Below are 13,317 nucleotides of genomic sequence, written 5' to 3' on the forward strand. Positions count from 1 at the left end.
CTTGCCAGGGTCTCCTTCTTTCTGCATGCTAACCATCCATCTGCCAACTCTGTCCTCCCTTTCCATTTCCCTTCCCTTCCCAGGAAGTCTGGTATCTTTCCTTTTTTTCATCTCCCTCCACAGATCCACCTTTTCTTAAATACCCTTTCATCCGGCATCTCTCCCTCCTTCCCCACCATCCCAGAGTCCACCATCTCTCCCTTTCTTTTCCTAATTACCCTCCTATCCAGTATCTCTATCCCTCCTCCACACCATCCCTTGTGTCCAATTTCTCTCCCTTTCTGTTCCTTCCCTCCCTAAATCCCATAGTCCATCATCTCTCTCCCTCTCCTCTATTTTCAGACCCATTATTTCTTCCCCCCCAAAGTTTGGCATATGCACGTCTCTTTGAACACCCTCTTCCCTCCGTGTACTTCTAAATCATGGTCCCCCCCAAAGGCCTGTCCCCCCTTAAAGGTCTGCCTGTCCCCCCTTGAAGGCCTGCACCCCCCTTGAAGGCCTGTCCCATCTCTTGTAGGCCTGTCCCCCCCTTGAAGGCCTGCTTGCCTGTCCCCCCCTTGAAGGTCTGCACCCCCCGAAGGCCTGCACCCCCCCGAAGGCCTGTCCCCCACTTGAAGGCCTGTCCCACCCCATTGTAGCTTCTCCCCCCCTTGTAGGCCTGTCCCCCCTTGAAGGCCTGCCTGCCTGCCTTTCCCCCCCTTGAAGGCCTGTCCCCCCTTGAAGGCCTGCACCCCCCCCTCGAAGGCCTGCACTCCCTTGAAGGTCTGCACCCTCCCCCCGAAGGCCTGTCCCCCACTTGAAGGCCTGTCCCACCCCCTTGTAGCTTCTCCCCCCCTTGTAGGCCTGTCCCCCCCTTGAAGGCCTGCCTGCCTTTCCCCCCTTGAAGGCCTTTCCCCCCTTGAAGGCCTGCACCCCCTTGAAGGCCTGCACCCCCCCCCCCCGAAGGCCTGCACTCCCTTGAAGGTCTGCACCCCCCCGAAGGCCTGTCCCCCCCTTGAAGGCCTGTCCCACCCCCTTGTAGGCCTGTCCCCCCCTTGAAGGCCTGTTCCCCCCCTTGAAGGCCTGCACCCCCTTGAAGGTCTGCACCCCCCCAAAGGCCTACACCCCCCCCCGAAGGCCTGTCCCACCCCCTTGTAGCTTCTCCCCCCCTTGTAGGCCTGTCCCCCCCTTGAAGGCCTGCCTGCCTTTCCCCCCTTGAAGGCCTGCACACCCTTGAAGGCCTGCACCCCCTTGAAGGTCTGCACCCCCCCCCGAAGGCCTGTCCCCCCCTTGAAGGCCTGTCCCACCCCCTTGTAGGCCTGTCCCCCCCTTGTAGGCCTGTCCCCCCCTTGAAGGCCTGCCTGCCTTTCCCCCCTTGAAGGCCTGTTCCCCCCCTTGAAGGCCTGCACCCCCTTGAAGGTCTGCACCCCCCCAAAGGCCTACACCCCCCCCGAAGGCCTGCACCCCCCCCTGAAGGCCTGCCTGCCCCCCTTGAAGGCCTGCACCCCTTGAAGGTCTGCACCCCCCCCCGAAGGCCTGTCCCCCCTTGAAGGCCTGCCTGCCTGCCTGTCACCCCCTCCCCCTTGAAAGCCTGCTTGCCTGCCCGCCCGCCCCACCCCGCACGCCTGATGCCCCGACCCACCCCGAAGGACCGCTCGCCCCCCTGGCCTCCCCGCACCACCTATGAAGCAGCCGCAGCAGGATCGCGAAGTCAGCGTCAGCGATCCCTGCGCTGCTTCCTGCGCCACGGTCCCGCCCCTCCTCTGACGTCAGAGAAGGGGCGGGATCGCGGCGCAGGAAGCAGCGCAGGGATCGCTGACGCTGACTTCGCGATCCTGCTGCGGGCTGCTTCACAGGTGGTGCAGGAAGGTCAGTGGGGCGAGCGGTCCTTCGGGGGTGGCGGGGGACTGAACGGCAAGGCCGGGAACACCCCCTTAGGGCTGGCACCCGGGGCGCACCGCCCCCCCGCCCCCCCCCTTGGCACGCCACTGGGCCTCAGATCCCCTTGTGTTGCAAGTATGTTAACTGAACAACCGCACTGGAAAGGGAAGATACCTCATTGGGCCCACACCCCCTCCTGCCTAATGTAAATAGTTTGGTGCTGGCTTACACTCTAATATACTGTCTTCTTGGAAAGGCTTCACTTATTAAGAACCAGAGAATAATGCAGAGAACTTAGCTTAGGCTTAGAGTCGGGGCGGCCAGAGGAGATTCGGGGCGGGCGAAAGGAGAGTCGGGGTGGCCAGAGGAGAGTCGGGGCGGGCGAAAGGAGAGTCGGGCGGCGACGGGAGAGTCGGGGCGGCATGTGCAGTATACGGGTGTGCGCGGTATATAAAAATTTCTTTACATAAATTTATGTTCCCCGCGCGCTATACCCATGTGCGCGTTTTACACGGGTGCGCTGTATATGAGTGAAAATACGGTAATTATAGCCCTCTATAGAGACTGCACCAACTTTGTTACTGGTTGAGCTGAGAACTTTTCAGCAGCCCCTTGTAATCAGCTAGATTGTAAGTTCTAAAGAACAGGAGCTTTATCTCTTTTATGTATCTGTATAGTATTACATAACTCGGTGGTGTTTTGGGGATTCAAAAATTGTAGTGGGGTGCAATCTTTTGCTGCTGTTGGGAGAAGCTTTCAGCAGACAGCAATATGAAAATCTTTAGCAAACCTTTGAAAATAAAATCCTCTATGGCTGCTAATTATTTTATACTATGCTATTGTTATATTATACAGTATATGCTGAATTTTCTAGCCAGGGGGTGAGAGATTCTAACAAAGAAATAGCTTCACTTGTGAGACAATTATATCACAACACTCAAGCTTCTGTGGAGTTGAAGACAGCCTAATGGTTAACACAGCAGGCTGCAAATCTGGGAAACCAGCTTTCAAATACCATTGCAACAGAGAAGCCAAGGGCAGACCATCCCAAAGAGTGACCATTTCTCACCGTATCAAATTGCCTTACAAATGAAAAAAAAAAAATAGCAGAGTAAAAAAAAATATACACTTTTCTTGGTGCTTCTGAAAGAATGAAGATAGAGAGGAAACATTATGAGACTATTTTCAAAAGAATGTCCCCATAATCTAAATGATCATGACGGGGTGGCAAGAGAGATTCCAAGCCTCTCTCATTGGGAGTGTAATAATCACTTGAAAGCTGCCTTAACTTTCAGCTCTTTTTCTCACTCATTAGAGTGCACTGATCCTGTTCACTGCTTTCGTGACAGCAAAGAAGAGCCATGACCTAACCAGTGGAAACTATGGGCTACTTTGACTAAAAGGTGGCAGAGGTTTCTACCATAGGCCGTCGAGTTAACTGATTCGATGCTCATATTCTATGAGCGTATGAACACTTACCGGCCTGCGATAGAAACTTCTACCGCCGTTTAGTAAAACCCAGTGTATGTATGTTAATATTTTAGATCTTGCATGGTGGTGTCTCTTTGTATTTGATCAAGTAGGTTCATTTTTTAAAAGGCAGTGGTAGATATTTTCAAAATCAGAGGTTGCTATCTTTTCCAGCTATTAATAAGGTTAGATTTTGGTGACAATTAATATCTTTTCCATATCTGCCAGCAATGATATGGAATTCTCTTTCATCTTCAATTCATTTGCAATCAAATTGAAGGTTATATGGAAGGGCAGTGAAAACCTTTTTATTTCAAAAATATTTGCTATGTAGAAAGAGACAAGCAATGTTTTCATATATAAATTTTTAAAATATTCTTCTATAGCTTCATAGGCTGCAGTTGCATCCTAAGGGTCGCAGTCTCCTTCTCAATGATTTGGGAGAGGCATGAGGAGGGAAGAGGTGTTCGGGGGTAGTGGGAGGAGTTAGTGGAGTCTTGAGGGTACTGAGAGCTGGTTAGTGTTGGTGTAGGGGTGGGTTTGGTTCTTATCCTCGTTCTGAGGGGTGGTCTGTAGGATGGGAGTTGTTTTTTTCTTTTTTTTTTCTTTTTGTTAGTTGATTGAAGGCTGGGAAGTTGGGGGGGAGGGGGGAGCTGTCATTGTGGAAGGGGGAGCAGGGTTGCATTGGGGGATGGTTTTTGGGCCTGTTCTTCTAGTGAGTGGGAATTATCTGAGTACAGATTCCCAGCTTGCTTTGGTTACGATGGTCAGGTGGGCCCGAGGCTGTTCCTTCCTGTTTGTCAGAGTGGGGGGGGGGGGGGGGGCTTGGGAGGGAGGGATGGGTTGGGGGAATCTGGGAACATTGTTAATGTTGTCCTCTATGTATATCTTTTTGTCTTGTGATATTTCAATAAAAAACGTTTCAACACTAAAATAGGCTGACTATTGGTAAATGTTTATCCTGGATTATCCTAGTCAACTTATTGTTAACTAAAAGCATAACCACAAAGAGTTGAGTAGGTAATTGCAGGGCCATAAGAATGTAATGTAACAAAAGAAAAAGAAAAAATATGTTGTATCAAAAAAAAAAAATCAATTTTTAAAAAATCCTCACAAAAATCATGAACTGTCTCAAAACCTCTTCCTTCCCACTGTACCACCCAGCTACCCCCTAGTTCGATATAGTGTGCCACAAGTTAGGCACCTCAAATAGAAGATAGAAGCCCAAATGGGTGCAAATGGAAGTTAGGCATCTAACTGCACTTAGGAGCTGGCTTATAGAATAGCCACTAAGGGCCGGATTCTGTCACTGGTGCTCAAGTCAGTGGCCGCCTTAAAAGCAGCCGCCAATCACCTGTCAATCATTTAAGGGCACCGGTTGCAGAATTGCACCTATTCAGTCAAGATAGGTGGCTGGAATGTAGGACTGGAAAACCCTGGCCTACATTTCAGCCACTTATTTTTGCCAATAGACAGGGGAATTCTCTTTCCCCCCCCCCCATCAGCTGAGCGGCAGGGACTCCCCAAAGACGGGAAAGGGAAGGCCCACCATTTGGAACAGGCCTTCCTTCTGCTGGGGATGTTAGTGGGGGGATGCCGGCAGGAGGAAGTGGGCATCTTTCCTTCCAGCCAACTTGCAGTGGGGTTCGGGGGTTACCTGCCATGGCCGCTCAGCCAATTGCAGCAGGGGAATTCCCCCTCCCCCATCAGCTGAGTGGCAGAGACTCCCCAAAGCCGTGATTCTGTAACCAGTGCCCTAGAATGATTGACAGGCTTCCAACTTGGGCGCCGGTTACAGTATTGCTGCTTTTGGAGTCCCTGCTGCTCAGCTGATGGGATAGGGAGGGAATTCCCCTGTCATGATCGGCTGCTGTGGTCTAGCAGGAAAGATAGGTGGATGAAATGTAAAGAACATCTGATCCCAGTTCTGTAGGCCTGTACATTTTTCTTTTTTTGTGTGTATGTTATTACTTTTCTCTGTATTTGTTGATCCCTTTCTTTGTGTTGTGAAAGTTATAAGGCATGAAGTAAATAGGATAAAAAAATAGTAAATAGAGCACAGGGAAGTAGAACCAGAGCTGTGGAATGAGATGAATAAGAAAGATAAAATCACCAAAGGTAAGGTAAATGATTTTATTTTTAGTTTAGTAAGAGGGGTAATGGGATTTGATATACAGCCTTTCTATGGGGCAATTTAATTGAAATAGGTCAGTTTTGAAGGATTATATTTGCTATATATATATATATATATATATATATATATATACAGTGGAACCTCGGTTTGCGAGTAACCCGGTTTGCGAGTGTTTTGCAAGACGAGCAAAACACTCAGCAAACTTTTGCCTCGCAAACCGAGCATGTTCCAGTGTACAAGCACCTCCCCCCCGCTCTAACCGGCTTCACCCCCCCCCCCCCGAGGCTACCGGTGCTGCTCCATCACCCCCTCCCCCCACTCTAACCGGCATCGTACCCCCCTGAACCGGCATCGCAACACCCCCCCACCCCCACCCCCCGCGAAAACCGCAAAGCACCCCGTGCTGAAAGCGGCATCCACCGGCCCTTCCTCCCAAACACGGTCCTTACCCCTTCTGCTCATTGTAAGGGTGAATGCGAGCTTCCACCTCTTGCCTGGGCTGGGCCTTGAGCATCTGCGCATGCTTAAGGCCTTCTGGCTCTCGTTCTCTCGGAGATCTCGTTTTCTCCGAGAGAACGAGAGCCAGAAGGCCTTGAGCATGCGCAGATGCTCAAGGCCCAGCCCAGGCAAGAGGTGGGAGCTCGCATTCACCCTTACAACGAGCAGAAGGGGTAAGGACTGTGTTTGGGAGGAAGGGCGGGCGGATGCCGCTTTCAGCACGGGGGTGCTTTGCAGTTCTCGCGGGGTGGGGTGGGGTGGGGGGGTGTTGCGATGCCGGTTCAGGGGGGTACGATGCCTGTTAGAGTGGGGGGAGGGGGTGATGGAGCAGCACCGGTAGCCTCGGGGGGGGGGGGGGGGTTGGTGGAACGAATCAAAGCAAGTTTCCATTCATTCCTTTGGGAAAACTCGTTTTGATATACGAGTAACTTGATTTACGAGCATGCTTCTGGAACGAATTATGCTCATAAACCAAGGTTCCACTGTATATATATTGCACTATACAGGAAGAAATGTGAGTGGGCGCTTTATGCGATTAATCTTGCAATTAAAAATTTTAAAAGATGGATTTACCCCCTCTTCTTTTAAACTGTGCTAGCAGTTTTTAGCGCAGAGAGCCATGCTGAATGGCCCGCACTGCTCCCGATGCTCAAAGGAACTCTATGAGCATCGGGAGCAGTACGGGCCATTCAGCACGGCTCCCCGAGCTAGAAACTGCTAGCGCAGTTTAATAGAAGAGGCCCAAAGTCAAGGGAAATCTTGCTTCAGCAATCTAGTATATTTCTTTGAAGGGGTGAATGAACATGTGAATAAAGGTGAGCTAGTTGATATTGTGCATCTGGATTTTCAAAAGGCATTTGATAAAGTATCTCATGAATGACTTCTGAGGAAATTAGAAAGTCATGGGATAGGAGGCATTGCTTTATTATGGAATAGGAACTGGTTAAAAGATAGAAAACAGAGATTAGGGTTAAATGGTCAATATCCTCACTAGAGAGGGTTAAATAGTAGGGTTCCCCAGGGGTTAGTGCTGGGAACACTGCTTTTTAACATTTAACATTTATCAGTGATCTAGAGATAGGAACAACTAGTGAGAATTAGATTTTCTGATGACACAAAGTTGTTAAATCACAAGAGGATTGTGAAAAATCGCAAGAGTTTGGGAGACTGGTCATCAAAATGGCAGATTATGTTTTATGTGAGCAAGTTCAAAGTGATGCATGTGAAAAAAGGAGCCCAAACTATAGCTACATGATGCAGGGTTCCACTTTAGAAGTCACTGCCCAGGAAAAGGATCTAGGTGTCATCATTGAGGATACAATGAAATCTTCTGCTCATTGTGTGAGTGCAGGTAAGAAATCAAATAGAATGTTAGGAATTATCAGGAAAGGAACGGAAAACAAAGATGAAAATGTTATAATGCCTTTTCATTTTTGTAAATAAATTGCTGCTACTAATATTTGCAACTGAGACTGAAGTTTCTATTGCTTTTTTCATTCTATATTATTGTATTTATTTTTCTGGCATAATTTATTGAGTTCCTTTCTTCTATATGTCTTTATTATTGTAAACTACCTTGAATTTCATGGCAGCAAAAGGCAGTTTAGAACAGTGGTTCTGGTGGGAGACACTGTCAGCCTGTTTTCAAAGCCACGCAGCAAAAGCCCTGAAGCCCTTTAAATCTCTATGGGCTTCGGGCCGTTACCACGCAGCAGCCGCTAATGCGGCTTTGTAAAAGAAGCCCAGTGTCTATATTATAGATATGAAAAAATGTTGGCAGAACAAAAAGGTGAATCCTGATTATATAAAGAGATTTGGACCCCATTGGATTCCTTTATTATGCATAATTAAAATTTTTTTTAAAAAAAAAATATCTTTATTCATTTTGAAGCCAAAAATAAGTACAACAATATTATACAATCATATTACACTACAATAGCACCTAAATTCAATCAAAATTGTAATCCATGAGAAATACATATATCACCCCCCATATTGAAAAATTGCACTCAACTTAAAAATTAAAAATATTTTCCAGCCCCCCCTCCCTCCCACCCACCCACCCTGGACGTGCATGATCAAGGGTAAAATTCAACAATCACTCTTTGCAAAATTTTGTCAATGGCTCCCGAATATCCAGAAAATTCTTATAATGCCCCCGTTATATAGCCATATACATTCCATTTTAAAGACGTGACACAAAGACTCCCACCAAAAGGTATAGTTTAACTGATCCCAGTTTTTCCAATTCCTTAAATTAAGTTGTATGGCAACCTCTGTCATAATAAAGAGAAGTTTGTTATTGTGAGATGATATTTGACTTTTAGCTCTCATTAAAGTGCCAAATAGCACAGTGTCGTATGTTAGTGCCACTGGATTTTCCAGTACTTTGTTTACCTGATCCAAAATGGATTTCCAAAATTGAAGTATCAAGGGACAATAGTATAATAGATGATCTAATGTCCCAGGTTCAAGATGACAGTGCCAGCATCTATTAGACTTGGAACTATCTAATTTCTGTAATCTAACCGGAGTCCAAAATGTTCTATATAATAAGAAAAAACAAGTTTGTCTTATAGATGCAGACACTGTACATCTCATCCTCCAAGTCCAGATTCGTGGCCATTGAGACACAATAATCTGATGCTATATCTCAATGCTCCAAATGTCACGAAGACCAGTTTTTGGTTTCTTATTCAAAAATCCAGATATTAATTTATACCACTGAGCGGCCTGGTGTCCCAGGAAATCCTTCTGGAAGCACAGGATTGGCAAACTATACTGATTTTTAAGATTTTTCCAATCAGGGAACCCCTCCTGAATGGCCTGCTTCAACTGCAACCACCTATAACTTTGAGTTTTAGCAATACCAAATGTTTGTTGCAATCATGAAAAATCAAGCAGCTTTCCATCAGAAATTATATCATCTAGAGTACGTATACCCGCCTTCATCCAGTGCTTCCAGATAATCTTAAACCTGCCAATTTGAATCTTGGAGTTTAGCCAAAGGGACTGACAGGTGGATTTATGAATTGGAATAACTGTTAAATTATTAATACATTTTAATGTCTCCCAAGTGTCCAATAAAATTATATTGTCCTTATACAACCTAGGTAGTTTGATACTCAAAGCGTGATACAATCTCAATGGAGACAGGAGTTGCCATTCCAACTATAACCAATCTCGAAGATTTTCCATGAGCTCAGGGAGGATCCAATACTTACCCTGATGCATAATATAGGCTTGATGGTACCTATAAAAGTTGGGAAAATTTACCCCACCCTCCACAATTGGTTTTTGTAAAGATACTAAAGCAATTCTCACAGTTTTCCCCAGCCAAATAAATTTAGTAAGAATACTATTTAATTTCTTATAAAAGGACCCCTGAAAAAACACTGGCAACATACCCATTTGGTAACAAATCACAGGCCAAATCATCATTTTAACTGTTTGAACTCTCTCCCACCAAGACAGATGTAATGGGTTCCACACATTTCTGTGACCTTCAGCAATAAAGATTTTTCATTTACTTTCATCATTTAATCCAATGTACTTTTTATCCAAATACCTCACGTATTTTATACCCTCTTCCTTCCAAAGAAAGGGGAATGAATCAAATAATCCTTTTGGACAGTGTACATTCAGTGGAAGAACCTCTGATTTACTCCAATTTATCTTGTACCCTGAAAATTTTCCAGATCTTTCAATCAAATCTAGTAGATGTGGAATGATAGTTCCAGGATTCCTCAAATGAAGCAAAATATCATCTGCATATACAGAGACTTTATATTCCCAACCTGCGTAAGGAATATTCTGAATCTCTTTTGCCTGTTGAATAGCCAATAACAAGGGTTCCAAAACAATATCAAACAGTAAAGGAGATAATGGACACCCTTGTCTAACTCCCCTCTTCAGACAGAAACGTTCAGAAAAAGTATTAAAATTTAAGATGGATTCATATTATTATTTTTCTTTTAAATATATCATTTAATACTCTTCATACACATCCAGGACAGGGATAGGGTGTGTGTGTGTGTGGGGGGGGGGGGGGTTAAAGATATTTCATAAATGTGACATAGTATGAAAGTGTTGTTTGTTAAATTATGATAAGATAATTGTTACACTTTCTATAAGTTGTTTGTATAAAACTAATAAAAATTATTATACCAAAAAAACAAGAAAGTGTCCTGAAGAACCACCAGTCTGATTTTTAGGATTTTTCTAATGCATGCATGCAAATCTATTTCATGTATATTCATTAGGGATATCCTGAAAACCCTGATGGTCCCCTAGAACAGGTTTGAGAACCACTGGTCTAGAAAATGTGAATAAAAATAATTAACCCTCTTTACAAAAATGTAGCACATTTTTTTTTTAGTGCCGGCTGTAATGGTAACAGCTCTGATGCTCATAGGAATTATAAAACATTGGAGCTGTCACCACTGTGGCTGGTGGCATTGGCATTTGCAAAACCAGTTACATCAGTTGGCCATCTGGGAGGCGAGAGATGCTGGAAGGCCTGAGAAGCGAAAGATGTTGTTTATGCATATATGGGATCCTTACTTACAAACATTGCATCCTAAGGGCCTTAGTGCGGTCTTAAGATGGATGTCCTAGAGCGTATTGATGTGTCATAGTGAGATGAAATAGAGAATACCATTGGGGGGGGGGGTTATGGGTGGAGAGGTGGGGGTATATATGCTTCTTATTTTATTTTATTTGATGCATTGTTGATGTATTATGCACAATGAGGTGCTCTTATGTTGTATTTTATGTTGTTTGCATCAATAAAAATTGTTTGAACCTAAAAACCACGCTACAGTTTTGTAAAAGGGGAGGGGGTAAGAAAGGAACAATGTTTTATGTGCGTCTATGAAGGTATATGAAATTAGGTAACTTAGGAGTTAATAAGAAAACAAACCATGCTTTATTGCATAGTCTACAACTTAGGTTATAAGAATAGCATCTTACCTTGTTCTGAAGTAGAATGCTGCACAAATTATTCCCACAACGATTATTCCAAAGATGATGCAAGAAATAGACAGAACCTGCCTTTGGTAAACTTCTTCACTCTCTGTGGATAATAAAAAAATATTGTATGTTAACAAAACTGATAAAAAAAAATTTATTCATATTCAGTGGCAATTTTCTATTATGTCATTTCAAGACAGGGACCTGCAACCTTTCCAAACTTGCTTCCTTTTCTGATTCTAACCTTGTACCTCTTTGTTTAGAAAATTACCACTGCTTGTCTTTATACCTGAAGCACTGCATAAAAGTTACAAACATCTCTTATATGCCATATACAGTTTCAAAAAGTCATATATAGCAATTAATTTGGATGTGAATTTGAATTTTTGGACTAATTTTGTTAATTCTTATGGTAGTCTAATATAAGAATGGGCAAACTATGGCCTGTGAGTCAAATCTAGCCTCCTGGGTCATGATTTATAGCCCACTCCTCATGTCCCAAACTTATAAAGGATTTGGTCCATCGGTGCTGTTTTCCCAGATGCCCTGGAAGCATGGTAAAAAGCTTTCCTTGCACAATCAATGATAGAGTGAAGTGTTATGCAGGGAAGACAGGGAAACAAGTTGTTGCTAAGTATTTATGCTCAGCAGATGGGTAAGAGAGGGAATGCAAGGACCTGTCTAAGGGAATTGTGGTGCTTCTCTGGGAGGGAATTTGGCAGGTGGAAGATTTTCCTTATTTTTCAAACCCTTGACCCCCCAATCCCCAGCCCCTCGTCAGTCCCCCAGTCATAGTTCCTAAAGTGGCCCTCAATCCTTATTCCTGGTCTATGAAGAAATAGTATAATCTGTAGAGAATCTAAACAGCTAATATGCAAGCCTATATACAAGATCACCTTATGCGGATTGTGAAATTATTACTATTTGATGTCTTTAGAACATTAGCATTCAGCTATCAGTAAATGTTCACCAATTTAAGTGATGTTTTACCTGGAGTGTTTCTTCATATATAGAAACAAAATTATGAGGTAATGTGGTCATTTTTACAAATTTTAAAAATAAGCTCCACCCTAATAGTCAGTTGGCTTTTGGAGTTTGAAGGCGTGGGGTCTAATGTACAATAGACTCTTTTCAGCCACCTGGAGAACATACATATGAAGATAGAAAAAAACATTGGATTGATGGTTGGAAGAGGGGCCCAGTAACTGCACATTTCTTAGATGATTACATCACTGACATCAGAACATCATGTTTATATAGCCTAGCGTTCTTTTCTAAAGTATTGGGTTGGCCTAATCCCAAGCCCAGATTTTCAATTAACATGATGATGGAATGGCTGCAGGAGTCTGCCTGTGATCATGATTTTTGTAGGTCAATAACCTGTGATTTCCTGTCTTTGCTGTGGCTCACATTGCATACCTATGTCTCTGTCATCTCTGAAATAATATTGTTCTGTGCATTAATCTTATTGGCATTCTTTATGGTTCTAAGAGTTGAGAAACTTGGACTAAAGACTTATTTCTTGGAACAATCAAGAAATTACTGAAGAGGGTGTTGCAAGCATAGAGATAATCACAATACCTTGGAAGACTTATTAATTACCACCAGGATGCAGTTTAGTTTGATAAGTGGGCAAGCAATCATGGAACATTTGCCTAGTGGCAAGGTACCTGAACTTATAGAAAGGGAGTTCTAGGAGAGAGATTACAATCCTCAGCACAATTGTGGAGCGGCAAAATAATAAAAAAAAATCTAGATCCGTTTGGGGCCTAAGGTGCTAGTCGTCCAAAGTCCATTCTCGAAAATTACATCCAAAATATTTTTTTTTTTCCGAGAGTCGTCGATTTCTATGTTCAGCCGTTTGCTCATCCAGACCGCTAAGTCATCTATCTTTATACCCCATTATTGTCCCAAAAAACTGTCCAAGCTAAAAATGCCTAGAAAAAGATCTTTTGGAGAGGGGTCAGCAAAGTGATGGACTGACCACCCAGACATAGGGCACTGCTGTGAACTTCACAAAAAGGGTACCACTTAAACATCGGGTTGGCGGGTAGGAAACAGAGGGTAGGGGTGAAAGGCCACTACTCGGACTGGATGAGGGTCACGAGTGGTGTTCCGCAGAGCTCAGTGCTCGGGCCGCTGCTATTTAATATATTCATAAATGATCTAGAAACAGGCACGAAGTGTGAGATAATAAAATTTGCGGACGATACAAAACTATTTAGTGGAGCTGGGACTAAAGAGGAATGTGAAGAATTGCAAAGGGACTTGAACAAATTGGGGGAATGGGCGGCGAGATGGCAGATGAAGTTCAACGTTGAGAAATGTAAAGTATTGCATGTTGGAAACAGAAACCCGAGGTACAACTATACGATGGGAGGGAT

The 13,317-nt window shown here is 44.3% G+C and overlaps 1 protein-coding gene across 1 annotated transcript in view; it reads right to left on the minus strand.

Annotated features, from left to right (window-relative positions):
- Positions 1–13,317, minus strand: part of NRG3 (neuregulin 3) — a 1,387,275-nt gene that overhangs the window by 93,806 nt on the left and 1,280,152 nt on the right. Inside the window, exon 5 of the mRNA XM_033943012.1 lies at positions 10,934–11,036. Within this exon, the coding sequence (XP_033798903.1) occupies positions 10,934–11,036 (103 nt within the window). The remainder of the gene's footprint in view (positions 1–10,933; positions 11,037–13,317) is intronic.

The sequence above is a fragment of the Geotrypetes seraphini genome, chromosome 4 (assembly GCF_902459505.1).
Source record: "Geotrypetes seraphini chromosome 4, aGeoSer1.1, whole genome shotgun sequence".
Taxonomy (NCBI): domain Eukaryota; kingdom Metazoa; phylum Chordata; class Amphibia; order Gymnophiona; family Dermophiidae; genus Geotrypetes; species Geotrypetes seraphini.